The 19,664-nt window shown below is 41.3% G+C and overlaps 1 protein-coding gene across 7 annotated transcripts in view; it reads right to left on the reverse strand.

Moving 5' to 3' along the window:
* The window catches only part of VTI1A (vesicle transport through interaction with t-SNAREs 1A), a 344,685-nt gene that overhangs the window by 319,201 nt on the left and 5,820 nt on the right, over window positions 1-19,664 (reverse strand). For all 7 annotated transcript variants that reach the window (XM_054035481.1, XM_054035480.1, XM_054035485.1 and 4 more), the window contains exons 2-3: window positions 15,916-15,974; window positions 3,022-3,132 (exon numbers count right to left, since the gene is read on the reverse strand). In XM_054035481.1, coding sequence (XP_053891456.1) covers window positions 3,022-3,132; window positions 15,916-15,974 — 170 coding nt within the window. The remainder of the gene's footprint in view (window positions 1-3,021; window positions 3,133-15,915; window positions 15,975-19,664) is intronic.

Consider the following 19,664-nt stretch of genomic DNA (forward strand, 5'->3'; position numbering starts at 1 on the left):
TACAAGGTGTATAAAATTAAACTTGCAGTCCCATTTATGTCATTCATTTTAAAGTTTGAGAGAAGTGCTGATCCAGATGCTTTATGCAATTCACTTTGAAGAGACAGTATTAGTCTTAAATCAGCTTTCACATTCTTCTACTTAAATTACATAGGTAAGTGGCCAAGAGAGGGCCATCCACAGCTATAATCATTACATTTCAAAACATGGAAGAGAACTGATTAAGACAGACTCGTGCTTTGGTTTAAAGTCCTTTTTTTTTTTTTTTAAACTAAGACAAAATCTTCTAAGCCTCTGCGTTTAGTCCACAGGTAGGCAAACTTTTTGGCCTGAGGGCCACGTCGGGGTTGCAAAACTGTATGGAGGGCCGGGTAGTGCCTCCCCAAACAGCCTGGCCCCCACCCCCAATCCGACCCCTCCCACTTCCCACCCCGACTGCCCCCCTCAGAACCTCCGACCCATCCAACCCTCCCTGCTCCTTGTCCCCTGACCGCCCCCTCCTGAGACCCCCCCCAACCCTAACCATGCCCCTGAGACTCCACCCCCTACCCAACCCCCCCTGCTCCCTGTCCCCTAACTGCCCCAACCCCTAGCCACACCCCCGCCCCCTGAGAGGCCCCCTAGGACTCCCAGGCCTATCCAACCCCTCCTGTTCCCCGTCCCAACTGCCCCCCGCCAGAACCTCCGCCCCATCCAACTGCCCCCTGCTCCCTGTCCCCTGACTCCCCCCCAGAACCCCCTGCCCCTTATCCAACTCCCCAGCCCCCTTACCATGCCGCTCAAAGCATCATGTCTGGCAACCGCGCCGCCCGGCCAGTGCCAGACACGCTGCAGCGCTGCCCTGCAGGAGCGTGCAGCCCCGTCGCCCAGAGCGCTGGCGGTGTGGCGAGCTGAGGCTGTGGGGGGAGGAGGGACAGTGGGGGAGGGGTCGGAGCTAGCCTCCCCAACCTGGAGCTCAAGGGCCGGGCAGGACGGTCCCGTGGGCCGTAGTTTGCCCACCTCTGGTTTAGTCCCAAAATGAAGTACTAGGCTCTAGCCCCAGTATTCTGCTGATTGATAAATGCCCACTTACAGCTTCACTTTCCTTCACACAGTAAGGAAGGGTAGGAGTAGCCAACCTAAATGGGATCCAGGTTGAGTTTCCAATTCCACTTATAAAGAACGATGTCTAAATCTGCCAGCTCACATGTGCATGCACCTTTTGGAAGAGCAGCGAACCTCGAGAAGTGAGTCTGTAAGAAAATCCTGCTCATAATGAGAAACTTACCCTCAGCTGCAGTAAAAGTGAATGTGTTTCAGAAGGCATGTACTTACAACCACATTTTCCAGATGTCATCTAGCGCTCCTATTAGGCTGTAAACTGTTTGCTTACAACAGATCACAACTCAGTCAAGATGATTTTCACCAGAGTATTCAAAAGGCATTTCCATTTCAATGAAAATTTTCAGCTGCTTTCCCCCATACTATTAGAGCAGCTCAAAAAGCCAAGAGAGTTTATGCCATATTTTCTTCCCTGGTCTCCTTGAACGCACAGCCAAACCACTGTTACGTAAACTTCCCCAGAAACTTCACCTTTGGGTAAAGAGCAAGCCGGAAGGAATCTCAGCCCGGTAAGTAAAAACTTGTGAAAACAAGTATTAGAACACAAATGCTTGTGTCACCTTAGCTACAGTGGCGTCAGTGAACTGAACCATTCAGCTCTCGTAACGTACTTCTAATCATAACTATTGCTTTTTTCATTCTCTTTTCCATCCCTTACTCTTTTCCTCCATTTTTCTGGTAAATATCTTGCTTATTTTTTTTCCATCACTTCGATCTATTCCCTCTTTTCTTCTCTCTCTGCGCTGTTTGCATTCCCTCATCCCCATCCCAGGCTCTTCCATCACTTATTTTCTATTTCTCAGTCATAGGCACCTCTCATTTCTTCTCTTCCCCCAAGCAACCCTGTTTCATCATTATACAGATCCCTGTCTGTTCTCACTGGGCCCTCACCTCCTACCCAATTCCAGTTTCTCCCTTTTCTTCTCCCTGTGAAGGTGACATGGCTAATCTCCCTTCTCTTAACTATTTAGAGCATGGCAGGCGGTAAGAAAGGGGCAAGGAGTTTCCATGGGGACATAGGGGGTTCTCAACATACATAGTAACGTTCACTCCCCAACTACAGATAACACTCTCTGTCAGTCTGGTGCTCTATCCTTGGGATGCAATGGAGCATTAAGCTGCTTACCCTATCATGTCACATGTACTACTTACACCCAGAAAAAAATAGCAGATGGATTTGAAGTCTTCAGTCAGCCCTTTTAGAAGCAATTTTGTGTGTACACAAATCCATTCGCTATTTCAAAGTCAAAAGAAACAGGACCGGTGGTTTGCAGGCTATACAAGCACACAGACAGGAGAACCATGCTAGTTTGCATTTGGTACCTGAAAGATCCACTGAGGATAACTGATTGGAAAAACAGCCAACGAGTATCCAAACATCAAGGAAAAGAAATCATGGATATTGAGTAATGAAGTGAACTTGGGATTCATTTCATAAGTGTAGTTTATAACTGGTAACTTATAAACATGGTCCTTCATACTAGTCTCATAATACCCTGTAAAATTAAGTGACTTCACACAGTATAAGTACAATGGTCTGCTATTGAGTCCTTGCCAAGAAACAGGGCTAGAAGAGTGTGGACAGAGAGATGGGGGGGCGGAAGAAGTGGGGGGCACAATGGTAGGAGCAAGTAGTCTGCTGAGTTTAACTGGGACTGCAGACTAGCAAACGATTAGGGAGGTTCTTCCCCATATAAGCACTCTGCGCAGATATTATTGCATTTGTGGACAGGAAGAGGACAGCTCCTTCTACCCTTGCATGAGTTAAGACTATTCTCACCCCCAAAGTCTGCCCATGTGGAGTTGATTGGAGAAAGTTGGGGAAATAGAAGAAAGTGATTACTTCATTCTGAAACACAGTTACACTAAGGTAAGTTTCTTCTTAAATGACGTCCTTTATCATATGTAAAATATACTCACAAAATCCGCTTCAAGTTTTCCCATTTCTTGTTTGTAGCTCCTCATTCTACTGCTATACATTCCCCGGCTTTGGGCGGGGATTTCTCGAACTTCGAGTTCCATCTGTTCAAGCTAGAAATTGAAAAACAGGAGAGAGACTTACGTTTATTTTATGTTCATCTACATCCTTGTTTTGGTCACGTTTAGATATGAAATTTCCGTGACAGCCTCTAGCTTTCAGTACGGTCTTCTGATTACCTTTTCCTCCCTTTTGCTAAGTGGGCTGACACTCAAGGAAACTGCACAAAGTCAGAGTGAATCAGATGTAATTAGAACCCAGGAATGGTGTAGCTGCTAATTATTTGCAGCTTCCTTAGTATGCAGCTGCCTGTTTAGGAATGGTATTTTGCCACAGTGAAGAATCCATTATCTACTTTTTAAAATACTGCTTTCAGTTCACTTTTAAAAAAAAGACAACAGAAAAAGAATAGTACCTTTCCATAATAGCAGTAGGCACGCTGGACAATATTTACTCATTTTCCACTGATCTCAGCCATGACAGTATGGCACGGGAAGAGAAAAGTCTTTCATTTAGGTAAAGTCCCAAACTACTAGTTGCAGAATTTTATAAGAGATAGATAAGCATTTATACAGAAAACTCTATTTCCAGTTTGAAATCTCAGTCTCATGCCACAGGAAAGGCACCGGATTTAATCAATGGATTTATAAAATATTCACTTAAAAGTCATTCAGCCTGATCTATTCAGAACACATATGGAAGAAATGGATTGGTACCTGAAAGATCCACTGAGGATAACGGATTTGAAAAACAGCCAATGAGTATCCAAACATCAAAGAAAAGAAATCATGGATATTGAGTAATGTAGTGAACTTGGGATTCATTTCATAAGTGTAGTTTATAACTGGTAACTTATAAACATATGGTACTTAATGGGAAATTGTACGGCATAGTTTTTCTAAATGGTTTTCTAGTAATAAAGAGAAATAAATATATAAAGCAAGTTTTACTTCTATATTATTCTTTGTCTTGGGCCCAACTTTCCAAAACTGAAAGTTAGTGGTTATAATTTAAATGGCTTGCATAGTACCCGTTTCAGTGGACAGTTAGGAAAAATCTGTCATATGAAACCTCTCCTTAACTATAGAGATATTCAGATTTAAAAGATCAAAAGGAAAAAGCTATGAAATGCAACTGGAAAGAATCTTTGTTCCTTTTAACAAACAAAAAAAAGAGTGACCAGGCCACCAAGCAAATCCTGTTGGACTATAACCTGTTACTCAGGTGAAACAAAACTGCCCAACCTCAGACCCATTTACTCAAGTCCTATGCACCATGCAGGACAGTTGAAGACAGGGCCAGCTCTACCATTTTTGCCAAAGCCAAAAAAAAAAAAAAAAGTGTGCCTGGAGCTGGCCCTGGTTAAAGATCACTATCCTGGGACATTTAGGCCTAAATCACAAAACCAATGGTGTAGTTTTTCATAACAAATTTTCAACTGAGATCCTAGAAAGGGAAGGGGATTGACTAGATGGGCCTGACAGGGATTCCACCTTAAAAGTAACTCCCAGGATTTGGATTTCAGTAACTATTTATCTCAATTCGATTTAGTGTTCCTCCAAGAAACTTGGTTTCTAAGTAGGAATCCGATTTACCAGGCTTTGAATCTGTATTTGAATTCTGAAGAGGGTGTTAAGCATGCAAAGAGGGGTAAACCTGCAAATCGTCTTGCCCTGCTCATCTCTAAGTTAAATGTTATAACTAGTAAATAACACGAGGCAATCCCTATTTTCAAGCCTCTAGTATCATTTTCCCAAATAAATGTACTCCATTAGCCCTAAATATACATATGCCCCTTTGAGCTTCCCTTTCTATAGTGTGTCTTTCTGAGTAGGGCTTGAATCTCTCATTCACTTGCTTACGGAAAAGTTTTCATCAGCAATCTTTGTTCTTTTGGGAAATTTTTATAACCAAGCAAGTTCTGATAAGGAATTTTTTAGTTTTCCCCTTCCTCATTTAATAGGGTATGATCTTCACTTCCCCCGGACACGCTAAGGACAAGGTAAGAAATACTCCAGGTTGTAAATTTTCTGTAATTTTAAATAGGTTTTGGTTGGAGACTTTGAATAGAAGAGATGGCAATGATCTGGAGGGTCATTTTTCACTCATCTTCTAGATGGGGCAAATGTGTTAGACTATATTGCAGTTTCTACTTTAAAGTGGTCTTGTTTCTCTAGTTTTATAGTGGCTTTTACAGACAGTGATCGTCAACACCTGGAGGTGAATTTCTGCCCGTCAGCCACTTTTTCCAAAAGGGATTTTGACAGATTGTGTTTTACTCCTGATTTTGAAAGTGTAAACTCAAGGTATATTAAGTGGAATCTGTTATTTGGTACAGTGATTAGGGCACAAGCCTACGACTTGGGAGACCCAAGTTCAGTTTCCTACTCCACCAAAAGACTTCTTATATCACCATTGGCAAGTCACTTAGGGAATTAATTCAGAGACACTATCTGTAAAAATAGGGTTTCTAACATTTGCCAACTTTGCAGAGGTTCTGTGGATAAATATATTAAAGATTGAGAAGCAATTTGAGATCTAATGAGAAGCACTAGATAGTAGTAGTAGTAGTAGTAGTAGTAATAAAGCCTCAAGTAGAGAGAAGCTCATACCCAGTGATTTGTTAACTTTTGAAGAATAAGCTTTTTGGACCTTAATTTTTGATCACAAGCACACACAAACTGAGACTGTTAAATTACAGGATGACTCAACCGTAAAAAAAATAAAAAAAATAGATTTTTTTTATCCTTTAGAAGATAAGAGAATCTGTCATGACTCGGATTGCTTCAGTTTATAAAAAACAGTTTCAGATTATTGCAAGGGCTCTAAGAAATAATAGTTCCTCTTATTCTATTAAGATATTAGTTATCCTTAGAAACGACTATAAAAATGCCGAATAAGAAAAAGTTGCATCAAAAGGTCCTTTGAAAGAAATTTGAATTCACTGCCACAAACAAAAATCTCCTCTATTTTAGATGATGGCAGCAATGGTCTACCACAAGATTAACATAAAATTTGACGCTCTTATCCCAGACATGCTTTGGAGAGACATTTTTCTGCCTTGTACAATGATAATCCATCTATTAACCCTTTGGTTTGGTCTACCTCGATGGACCTCACCTGCTATTCTTATCCAGAATGGCCCACAGTCTCCACCATGGTAGTCAGAATTTTGATAAAACCAATGTAATAAAGGGGAGGATTTTATCCCAGCAGAAGTCTATAAGGACTATACTGTTTGATGGGGACGCATTGGTTAGAAGTAACGGAAGAGGAGAAGGACCTAGGGGTCCTTGTGGACCGCAGGATGACTATGAGTCGACAATGTGACGTGGCGGTGAAAAAAGCCAATGCGGTCTTGGGGTGTATTAGGCGAGGTATATCTAGTAGGGATAGGGAGGTCCTGCTTCCGTTGTATAAGGCGCTGGTGAGACCTCATTTGGAGTACTGTGTGCAGTTCTGGTCTCCCATGTTTAAAAAAGATGAACTCAAACTGGAACGGGTGCAGAGAAGGGCGACTAAGATGATCAGAGGAATGGAAAACCTGTCGTATGAAAAGAGACTAGAGGAGCTTTGGTTGTTTAGTCTGACAAAGCGAAGGCTGAGGGGGGATATGATTGCTATCTTCAAATATATCAGAGGGGTTAATACAAGGGAGGGAGAGGAATTATTCCAGCTTAGTACTAATGTGGACACGAGAACGAATGGATATAAACTGGCCGTGGGGAAGTTCAGGCTTGAAATTAGACGAAGGTTTCTGACCGTCAGAGGGGTGAAATATTGGAACGGCCTTCCGAGGGAAACGGTGGGGGCGACGGACCTGTCTGGTTTTAAGATTAAGTTGGATAAGTTTATGGAGGGAATGGTTTAATGGTAAAACATAGTAGCCAAGGAAGACCAAGCAATGGTACATGAATAGCATAATGGCCAACAAGGGTCAGGCTAGAGACTCTTGCCTATATGCTCGGGGTATTACTGATCGCCATATTTGGGGTCGGGAAGGAATTTTCCTCCAGGGTAGATTGGCTGAGCCTCTGGAGGTTTTTCGCCTTCCTCCGCAGCATGGGGCAGGGATCACTAGCAGGAGGGTCTCAGCCGATTGAAGTCACTAAAACACAGGATTGGGGACTTCAACGGCAGAGTCCAGGGAAGGGTCTTGCGGCCTGCATCATGCAGGGGGTCAGACCAGATGATCATAATGGTCCCTTCTGACCTTAAAGTCTATGAGTCTATGAGTCTATGAGCCCTTGTGTTAGCAAAATTATTTACTAATAAAAATATGTAGGGATTGCACCCCCCCACCTCCCCCAAGGTGACAAATGACCCTAGAAATTATCAACCTATTAGCCTTTTACACATGATTTTTAATATCCATACCAAGTATCTCCTGTGGAGATTAGAGGACTGGAAAGAGCTGTAATTTATTTGTTGAGGAACAAGCCAATTTCAAGAAGGACTGCTCTAGCAACAGTTATTTTGCCCTCTCTCACCCAATTTATAAACTTTGTTCCTCCAAGAGGGGAAGTTTTATACAGCCTTCGTTGATCTGAAATCAGATTTTGATTCCATTGAGAGAGTGTGTGTCTCTGGGATAAATTTGTGAGGATTTGCATAGTTTTTAAGTTACTCTCTCTTTTGATAAACCTTCATAGCCAAAGAGTGGCCAGAGTTAAAGATATGATCAGTTAGGGTGAAAAGTTGAGCTATGGCCATCATTATGGGAGTCTGTCTGGGCTGCTTATTGGCTCTCTCTCTCTTTAGTTTTCACATTAAATGAGCTTGCAGCAGTTTTAGAAGGGGAGCAGTATATCCCGCCCAAAATTTTGGATTAGTCTGTATTGGTCCTTCTTTATGTAAACAACATGGTTTTGCTGTCCCAAACGATATATAAGTAGTGCATAAGTTTACATGCTTCGGTGAAAAAGAATAAAGTTTCTTCCTTGCTGTCATCATGAGGGTAGATAAGGAGATTTTTTTTTTTTTCCCTTTTGCCTAGGCTGGTAACTTTTCATGAATATCATGCGAGGTAGTGCAGTATATATACTATAGCAGAGAAAACAGATTTCATTCTGCAGCTAAGAAATATAATCAAGTTTCATGCTTATTCATAGATTTCAGCATGAATGCTTACAAATATTATATTGGTCTTTCAAATACAATCAAGGTGAGTAAAGCTAGATTTCAACATTTTTTCCTGAAAAGCATGAAAAAAGAAAACTGAAGGTAAACTTAAAAATTATCTTTTGCCCTACTATTACCGATACTTGTTCAATCATAATGTAATGGAAGCTAAAGGAAATGTAACATGTAATCCTGGGAGATGTATTCTTTCAGTGCTTACAGTGCAATGGTGGGGACAGCTGTACAGAATCATTCCCACAACAGCAGTATTACGGTCTACTCTTATTTCATAATAAGGAACAGATTATAAATTTAGACAATTGGAAAATATAGCTAGATCTCTTGATTCACATATGTTTCAACGTAACCTACCCACACCCCCATTGGCTAAGAACAAAGCTTAGGAATAGACCACAGCAAGCTTAGAAGACCACACAGCACAACACGCCTGCCCGTTTCTAGTACAAATCTTAGCCTTTCAAAAGTGATGTGTCCTTTAGTTATTATTTTTTAGAATATCTTTATAGTCAACTGCAAAAGAACAAAGAATGGGCAAATTACTGAAGTGTGCTATAGGGTCAGCATACATCGTCTCCTCTCACAAAGCTCTATGAAGACAGATTCTCTCAGAATTTACTATGCATTGAGGAGTCCCCGTCCCCCCCCCCTCCCACCCCAAACAAAATATCAGATTTACTGGGGAAGGAATTGGATGCCACAGGATGGATGCAATGAGCAAATAAATCCGTGGTTCTCAACCCGTGGGCCACTTGAGGCCCTATCACCTCACAGCTGCAGCCCATGTGACATCCTCATGACCATACAGGTAGTATATATATTGTGTGGATGCAGCCCACATAACACAGAGAGAGCTGCATATACAGCCCACAATAATAAATGGGTTGAAAACCCCTGAAACAGAATAAAAATACAACTGGTATCAAAAATGCTTTATCTCAACCAGGAGCAAGAATTACACATTTTACCCAATTTTCCTACTTTAAAAAAAAAAAAGATTTCTAATACAGTAATTCATGACAATCACATACATGCACATGATAGGTATCCAATAATATGCTCTATTTTCTGTCTGTCTTTGTACTGTGTACCAGCTGCCTTCTCCTGCAGGTAACAGCAGACCTGTTCCCCTCTAGTCAATGCAGCTTAAGAAAGGAAGCACCCCAATATTCAAAGAATCATGAATGTTTAGCAGGTTGCTACTAAGTACACGCACTTGATAAATACTGGTGATATTAAAGCAAATTAAACTACTTGGTAGCATATGCCATGGAAAGTGCCTACTTATCCCTGATGAAAACTCAGCTGACAGACAGCACCCTATGCAAGTACAGATATGGTAGTATTAATACTTAATAAAACCAACCTGGTGATATAATAACTAGCAGAGTTAGTCCATACAAGTGGAATCTGGCATTTGAACATAATAAAAAAACAATTACAAATAAATACTCCCACAGCACTTTTAAAAGGAGCATCTTTTTACATATCTACTTACCTTGTTAGATCATGAGCCTTCCTCATTAGATCATTTAGCTTCACCCACAGATCAAAAATATGCTTGACATTGGAAGTTAATCCAGAGTCTATCCAAAATGAGTGAGCCTTACTCCTAACATCATGTAGGCACCATAGTGGTAAGTGACAAAGATGCGTAAATAAAACCAAGGCTTCTCAGTTACTTGCTGTTGTTACAAAAAGCCTTCCACATGTTGGTTAGTGCTGGAGTAGAGTCACATAAAGAGGATTTGGGATTCCTTACCGAACAGTTCAACAACTGTTTTTAGAATATTTATTGGTATAATAGATTACAAATATCATATTAGTGTCCTTCCATTTTTTTCCAGGCAAAGAGTAGGTAATGATTGCAGTTCCCTCAAATAGCCATTTAAAAAAAAAAAATCTACTAGTGTCCTCTGTGCTAGTAATGTCAAATATCCAGATTTTTTTGATCATGATGTTGTTGTCATAAAACACATAAATTTACAATTAGGTCCAAGGTTATCCTTTTCATTTCAAAATGAAATGATCAGCAGGTCATTCCTTTATGACATTTACTGTGCAACAGAAATTCTTATCCAATGTTAACCAATTTGTTCTCAGAGAGGATAATACCGTCTGAATAAAAAGTTAATTTATTATCTGCGAACAATGATTTCTGAACGCTATCAAAGAGAGAGACAGACTTCACAGAGGCCTATGGTTCCATTAATGGCAGCCTCCCTCTTAGCTGCACAGAATTATGCAAACAAATTGTTTAGGCTTGCTTTTTTTCAGCATTTTATGTGAACTGTAACACTGTTTGGATTCTAAAGACCTGAGGTAAACAAAAAGTGTTAGGCTTAGTTTTGTTTGCTCCAATCAGCCACACAAATACTATTTACTAATAATATGAGAAAATTACTTTAGCACATTCTAAATTGCAACTTTATTAAACATGAAATTTGTGTACTATACAGCCAAGTTACCGTCAAGGGAAAGAAGATGCATACATAACTGGAGTGCTAAGCTACATGCAATCTCTTGTGTTTCAGAAAAACAACCTCTTAATTCTCAAGTATCGTAGAATCATAGAAATACAGGACTGGAAGAGACCCAATAAGTCATCAAACCTAACCCTCTGCTCAGAGGCAGGATCAAGTAAACCTAGACCATCCCTGACAGGTGTATGTCCAATCTGTTCTTAAAAACCTCCAGTGTTGGCGATCCCACAAGCTCCCTGGGAAGCCCTGGAGTCCCCTGGAGCTCTGCAGACTATGTTTAAGATTTCCCGAAAGGGTCCACACCTCCATTCAAAATTTTTTTATGGGTCCACAAATGAAAAAAAGTTGAAAACCACTATCTAACCTAAATCTCCCTTGCTCCAGATTAAGTAAGGGTTTCTTCAGGTATGTTAGCAACAAGAAGAAAGTCAAGGAAAAATCATGGAGCAGGTCTTCAAGGAATCAATTTTGAAGCACTTGGAGAGGAAAGTGATCAGGAACAATCAGCATGGATTCACCAAGGGCAAGTCATGCCTGACTAACCTAATTGCCTTCTATGATGAGATAACTGGCTCTATGGATGAGGGGAAAGCAGGGGATGTGTTATTCCTTGATTTTAGCAATGCTTTTGATATTGTCTCCCACAGTATTCTTGCCAGCAAGTTAAAGAAGCATGGGCTGGATGAAAGGCTTATAAGGTGGACAGAAAGCTGGCTAGATCGTCAGGCTCAACGGGTAGCGAACAATGGCTCCATATCTAGTTGGCAGCCGGTATCAAGCAGAGTGCCCCAAGGGTCGGTCCTGGGGCCGGTTTTGTTCAATATCTTCATTAATGATCTGGAGGATGGCATGGATGGCACTCTCAGCAAGTTTGCAGATGACACTAAACTGGGAGGAGTGGTAGATACGCTGGAGGGTAGGGATAGGATACAGATGGACTTAGACAAATTAGAGGATTGGGCCACAAGCCATCTGATGAGGTTCAAAAAGGACAAGTGCAGAGTCTTGCACTTAGGATGGAAGAATCCCATTCACCGTTACAGACTAGTGACCGAATGGCTAGGCAGCAGTTCTGCAGAAAAGGACCTAGGGGTTACAGTGGACGAGAAGCTGGATATGAGTCAACAATGTGCCCTTGTTGCCAAGAACGGCATTTTGGGCTGATTAAGTTGGGGCATTGCCAGCAGATCGAGGGAAATGAACATTCCCCTCTATTCGGCATTGGTCAGGCCTCATCTGGAGTACTGTGTCCATTCCAAAGAGGTACGAGATGAGAACTGAGAGAGGTACTGAGAACAGTGGTACGAGATGACAGAACAAGGAGTAATGGTCTCAAGTTGCAGTGGGGGAGGTTTAGGTTGGCTATTATTGAAAAACGTTTTCACTAGGAGGGTGGTGAAGCACTGGAATGGGTTACCTAGCAAGGTGGTGGAATCTTCTTCCTTAGAGGTTTTTAAGGTCAGGCTTGACAAAGCCCTGTCTGAGATGATTTAGTTGGGAATTGGTCCTGCTTTGAGCACGGGGTTGGACTAGATGACCTCCTGCGGTCCCTTCCAACCCTGATATTCTATGATTCTTGTCCTAAATTCAGTAGACACAGAACAACTGATAACAATCCTCTTCAAAACAGCCTTTAACATATTTGAAGATTTATCAGGTCCCTCTTCAGTCTCCTTTTCTCAAGGCTAAACATACCCAGTATTTGAACCTTTCCTCATAATAAAAGTTCTAGAAAACCTGACATATTTCTGTTGCTCTCCTCTGGACTCTAAGTTGCCCACATCTTTCCTTAAGTGTGGCATCAGAACTGGACTACCATGTTTTTTTGAAAGCATAAATACCATCAAAATAGCATTCCTACAGATAGGAAGTTAAGATTATTACATTTTACTTGAGAGATCATTTATTTTAGATCTCATTCTTGTTAATGGAGTCTAGGAGGCTGAAAGAAATTACATATCCAAAGCCAACTCTATTCATTCAGGTTTCAGAGTAGCAGCCGTGTTAGTCTGTATCCGCAAAAAGAACAGGAGTACTTGTGGCACCTTAGAGACTAACAAATTTATTTGAGCATAAGCTTTCGTGGGCTACATCCCACTTCTTCGGATGGAAGGTTACATTCTATGCATCCGAAGAAGTGGGACGTAGCCCACGAAAGCTTATGCTCAAATAAATTTGTTAGTCTCTAAGGTGCCACAAGTACTCCTGTTCTATTCATTCAGTTGCCATTGCACTTTGACCCAGCTAAAAGGCAGAAAATATGGGTTAACACAATTAACCCTTAGACATCATAAATAAATTCAAGCACTGTCAACAAATTCTGTTACCAAGAAGGAAGCAAAATAAAGTGAATTAAAACAAGAAAAGTTTGTTCCAATGATAGTTCTTTGATCAGATAGTACAATTGAACAAATCTATGTACCAAGACTACAAGTGGTAGCAATTTAGGGCAATGGTTTGTTTTGTTTTTCTATTGTAGCCCTTACTTTAAAAGGAAACTTTTTAAATCAGTTCTGTTATTAGCAGTTTTTGTTCACATTGATTATTAAATCCAAGCCTTGGCATTAATCACAGACATGTTAGGTAATTGCTTAAAGCCAATAATTGCATTAAGCACCTGTCTAGTAGCATTAGCGCTGAGATCTAAAAACAAAAGCGTGAAAGAAAAATGCAGTACATTAAATTAAGATCATCATTAGGATAAAAATGTTAAAGGAGAATTTTCTTTTTAATCTTCAGGGGAAAAATCATCCAAATTTGTATGTACTATGACACAAGGAGAAATATAAGTCATTAAGTCAATTTCTGCTCATTTCAACAAGCAATGATAGAGAATTACTTGGCACATAAAACCAAATTTGAATGATTTGTCACTGAAACACTTACAATGTAATTGCCTTGTACTAATACTGTGAGGGAGAGGGAAAAGAGAAGATCCGTTATGTACTTGCGTTGCTCCAATCATCATCATATCAGAGCACCTAGCAATCACTTAATTTATCTTTGGAACACACCTGCAAGGTAGGGAAATAATAGTATCCCTCTTTCTGAGCAAGGCTATTGAGACACAGATATTAGGTCACTTTCCCAAGGTTACACAGAAAGTCTGTGGCTAAGACAGGTATTGACCCCAAATCTCCCAAGTCCCTGCCCATGGTTCTATCCACAGGAGGGATCCGACTGTGAAACAAGGGCTCCCGCTGTGTAAGTGAACACCATGAATTTGCTTTGGCCGTATCACCCTCTTGTATCCCCATGCTCAGGAGTAAAAAAGCATTTCGACAGTATCATAAAATGTATAACAAGAATATGACACGTCCCAGCGCTGGAGTGCGTACAGTTTAAACAGAACTCACCATTAGTGCTCATAACAAACAGTAATGGGGTCACTGACTTAATTACTTAGGCCTTGGCTACACTTACCAGCTAGTTCGACGGCTGGAAATCGAAGTTCTGGGTTCGACTTATCGCGTCTAGTCTGGACGCGATAAGTCGAACCCGGAAGTGCTTGCCGTCGACTGCGGTACTCCAGCTCGGCGAGAGGAGTACCGCGGAGTCGACGGGGGAGCCTGCCTGCAGCGTGTGGACCAAGGTAAGTTCGAACTAAGGTACTTCGACTTCAGCTACGTTATTCACGTAGCTGAAGTTGCGTACCTCAGTTCGAATTAGGGGGGGTAGTGTAGACCAAGCCTTAGAAAGGCTAGGAATGGAATCACTAAATTCAGCTCCATAGCCTAATGCTCAGGCTATATTTTTGAAACTAGTAGATCAAACTCATAATCCAATTGTAACAAGGAGCCCAAACCCCCCACAAGTGAACTGCTATTCACCACATGGAAAAAGCCAACCTCAGGTGCAATTGAATACCACGTCTCATTGTCCCCTCAGCCGCAACTTAAACTGCGCCCCAGACATTTAGGCAAAGAGGAACCACAAAGCTTGTTGGCTGGACTTGCAAAAAACAAAATTTATTTCCATTTACTATGAAGAAGCTCTGTCCTGAGTAATTACTAGGATTCAACAGGGAGCCTTATTAGCTATAGTGGGGAAGATGAGGAAGGAGGAAGAACAGTTTCGACAATTAGGAGCTTCCATGACTTTGCCTGGCTTGAGAATTCATGAGAATAAGGACCCATTTCAGCCACCAGAAGCAAATACAGGCCTTCCAGTGAGGTAAGTAGGAATCATATGTGCACAATCAAAAGCAGAACCCAGCCCTTAGCCTGCATAACAAGAATACAAGAATAAGACTTGCATACTTTAGTTGAAGTGCTCCAAACCTCCCACACAAGGGGCACAGATGAAATTCTCATCATGCTACATATTATGAGAAGTTAATGCTTTGATGAAAGGCTAAAATTACATTTCTCATGTTGATATAAATTTAACAAACATTACAAAAAGAATTTGCACTCTTATACTGCCTTCCATCCATGGATGTTATTACAAGCAGTGTTTCCTCTCTCCCACTCACACATACTCCTCTTACATAACTTGCTGCATGAATACATACAATAAATAACTGCCCTGAAAATCTGGGCACACCCAAGTCACATATTGGGATATTTACCACCTGAAATCCATTATTTAATGTTCTAGCACCTATATTTTTCCTTCTTATAATTTTGGTACTATTTTTTAACATAAGAAATATGACTGTTGATAGTGGGAGTACTATAAAACCCCACAGCTGTTTATTGGAATGTGGTGTCTCTGTAGAACACTTTGAACAAAGTATATCCAATATCTAGACAATGTCTTCTAGGATCAGTATCCAGTACTACCACCAAATCCCAGTAAGATATTGAGCATCTCACTTAACAGCTCTGTGCCTCAATTTACCCAATATCTACTTCACAAGAGTATTAGGCAGGTCATATTAATTAGGGTTTCTAGAGCACTTTAAGATCTTCCAATGTTAAGGCATTACAGAAATACAAAAGGTTATTTTTAAAAAGTTACCACAAACAGATTTCTAAAAACATACCTCAAAGCCCCTAAAAGTCTACTACAAAGGTACAGAGAACATGTTACTTAACAGAAGATTGTAAGGTTTGAGACATTTCCTGCTTGTGTTTCATATTCTAATAAAAGTCTCACATTACTATGGACAAGACACTATTTCTGAATATATGCTGAATATTACATTAATGGTACTTTCATTTATTTGTTCCACAGGAATTTTCATATAACATTTGAAATTCTGTAACATACCAGCTCTCTTGCTTCTTCTAGCTGTTTCTCCACATTTGCAACCATCTGCTTCTTCTCATCTAAAATAGAATTATGAAGAGAGAAATAAAATTTTGCTCTTCGCAGCAAAGAAAAGTCATGTATACAATTTTAGAAAAAGCTTATCTAGTTCTTAGTATCTGACACAAAGGATTATTTTTGGTGTAAAATTAGTATATAATTGTGAAGTATCGGGGGATAGTCATGTTAGTCTGTATCTACAAAAACAACAAGGAGTCTGGTGGCACCTTAAAGACTAACAGATTTATTTGGGCATAAGCTTTCGTGGGTAATGCCCAAATAAATCTGTTAGTCTTTAAGGTGCCACCAGACTCCTTGTTGTTTTTGTATATAATTGTGACATACTGAGGTGCAATCCAGATCAGTGAGGGGCTGTGTCACTCCTGCCCTGCAACTTTGAGTGCCTTACAATACCTTGCTGTTAGTAGCTTCCACCAGGACCACTCACAAACAGCATGCAAATCACACCTGTGATTTCTGTGAGTGTCTGTATGTAGCTATAGCCTGCCAACTACACTTGGGTTACACTCTGGCTCTCATACTTCCAGGTGACCCCAACACATGCCCAATCTCAGATTTCCCCCCAGAAATGTATGTCATATACTGCCCAGCCCTCTCCTGGACAGTCCAAATATATGAAACCAGTTATTCCTTTAAAGGTAATAATATACGCACAATTTACCACCCTACATGGAGTTACCCAGACACTTCAATTTAAACACACTGGATTAGATGAAACAATAAAACAAGTTTATTAACTACAGAGAGATAGATTTTAAGTGAGTACAAGCAATGAGGCATAACATTCAGAAATGATTACAAGAAAATAAAGACAAAATACTTTTTAGTGCCTAACTTAAAAAATGACAGTATATTAAATTCAAGCAAAGTTTTTCATCATATTTCCAGCACTTACTGACCAAACTCCCCCAGAGTTCAACTAAATATTTATTAATAAAAGAAAAGAACGGAGTTATAAATGGTTAACAGATCATATAAATACAAATGATTGCAAAGTCCTTATATCAGGTTTGATGGAATAGACTACTGGCTTGTAAAGTCTCTCTGGTATCTTCCAAAAGATTGGAAGGTCTTCAGTCTATAGTTCAAAATGCTCCTTTTAGTTGAAATCCATAGTCCAGACAATTAGGGCAGGAAAAAGAGGCAACATGGAGATGTCTCAGGTGTCTTTTTATATCCTTTGCCATGTGCATGGAAATGTACTGTCCCAAATGAAGGCCATAGCCCTTATGTGCAGTAAGTTACTGGTCCAAGATGGAGTCCAGGGTCACATGAGCATATCACCATTTGCAGACTCACAGTGGGTGGCCATTGGCCCCTTGCTGTCTGAGGCATCCTCAGGAAGAGATATCTGGGCGGGATGAGTTTCTTCTATGGCCCATTGTGAGAGCTGAGTGTCCTTGATGGGCCATCAATACATAGCTGTCTAGATTTGATGTAAATTTATCTAGAGGGTGTCATCCAGTAAAACAAACACAGGTTTAAAACACAAGCACATAGCCAATATTCATAAACTTCAGATACAAAGATGATACATGCCTATAAACAGTATAATCATGCTTAGCAAAACATAACTTTTCCATTGACACCTGACATGATACATAATTTCCATAAATCTTATACAAAGTGTAACAGTGATATAATTGTCAGCTTTCTTATACACGGCATCACAGTTCATAACTTTACACATGATGGTGCTACATGCATTTTACTGATTAGTAAGACTGAGTTTGTTATGGATTCGGTGACTTTCCAGGACCTCAGTGCCTTCCACAGTGGCTGGTGTGGCTGGCTTAGGGGCCGCCTGAACCCGTGGGTCAGCCGCACCGGCCGCTGCTGGGGCAGTCTCGGGCCATCGTGTCCCCCCTCCCACAACAACAGCAGGAGGTTGGGTGTGGGAGCGGGCTCAGGGCTGGGGCGCAGGAGAGGGGGCTCTGGACGGCACTTACCTGGGGCGGGGGGCCCTCCCTGCAAGTGGCAACATCCCATGGCTCCTAGGTGGGGGTGCAGCCAGGGGGCTCAACACACTGCCTCCGCCTGCAGGCACCGCCCCCTCAGTTCCAATTGGCCATGATTCTTGGCCAATGGGAGCTGCAAAGCCAGGACTCTGGGCAGAGGTGGCCACGCCTTCACCTAGGAGCTGAGGGAGGGGGATGCCGCCACTTCTGGGGAGGCGTGGAGCCGGGCAGGGAGCCTCCCCCCAGCACCAGCAGGGGTCCTAGGCCGTGCGCCACTGCCCCCTACCCTGATCACGAGCCACCACCACCCCAAGCACTCGCAGCGCCCTCCCTGGGCTGCCCTCCCACCAAGATTTAGTACAGGCAGGTCACGGGCTTTGAATTTTTGTTTACTGCCCGTGACCTGTCCATGACTTTTACTAAAAATATCCATGATTAAAATGTAGCCTTAATGATTAGCATGTTACGAGTTTTCAAAGGATGCCTCACATGACATGCCTTGTACAAAGTTTATTACAATAGTGTACAGGGTGTGAATACAGGGGTACATTCTGTCCCCATGGACTGGGACTAAAACCAGGGTCCCCTCACTTCCAGAAAAGGCAAGAGGCTTTTAACACCGGAGCTAAGGGAGATGATCTTCTTAATACTATTACTAATAAATCCATTATCTCTGCAAGGGTCAGCCATTACACAGCAACATGACAAGACATGCACACAAAGCCCACACATCAACTGTACAATAAAATGTTAGTTAAATTAGTAAATTTTAAAAGGGTGAAAGACAGTTAAGAACTATGTGGTCAGCTACAGAAGCCGTCAGTGTCTCCTTCACAGAAGTGAACTTGCCAGATTCCCAGAAAAGCACTGTAGCCCAGCCAGTCTTCAAAAACAACACGCACTGCAGAAGACCTTTCTAACTTTCAACTAGTCTCAAAAATTAAGAAAAAAAATCAAGTAAGCAGTGACAACCCAGATTCAGCTAGACCAATGGCAAAACTCCAAGGATTCCCCCTCTCCCCGTGCTCATTCTAAAACACTCTATTTTCAACATTATAGAAAATAGTATTGTCCTGTCTAATTAACATAGCTGATGAAAAAAGCATAACACTAGGGTAACTCCAACATTTCCTCTTTACAGTGATGTCTGAGGCTTTTTGTTAACAAAACAGTTTTTACCATATAGCTTTAATTTTTTCAGCTTGAGTTGCCTTGCATTCACAAATGATCTTTTCTCACTTCATCTTGATTTTTATCCCACTACGTATAATTAATCCAATTTGGAAGTGACAACTATTTCAGAATGAGTTATACTACTATAAGGGTCATGGGGAAGCATCCCCAGTTTGAGTGAACTATATCACTTCAGGTAGCCCTTCACTCTGCATTACTTCACATCTGGATTGTTACTCTATCTGGTTACCTGTGCACCTTCTACTGCTACAGGTTCATCTTGACAGGAGACACCCTCCGCCCCTTTTGTTTGCAATTCTAACTCACGTCAAGGTCACAGACACCACTTCCCATCAGGAGAGCCTTGAATTCCTTGCCCTCTGGGGAGAGGAGCAAATTCAGTCTCATCTTTCCAGTAGCTGCCAGAAAGCAAAGATCTACCATTAGAGCAAATGCTGGAGAATGGGTGTTCCCAGAACACACACCAGGGAAAGCCAAAAAGCTGCGGAAGAATTGCAAAGTAACCAAAGACAAACACAAGACCTCCAGTAACATTCC

The sequence above is a fragment of the Malaclemys terrapin genome, chromosome 7 (assembly GCF_027887155.1).
Source record: "Malaclemys terrapin pileata isolate rMalTer1 chromosome 7, rMalTer1.hap1, whole genome shotgun sequence".
Lineage (NCBI taxonomy): Eukaryota > Metazoa > Chordata > Testudines > Emydidae > Malaclemys > Malaclemys terrapin.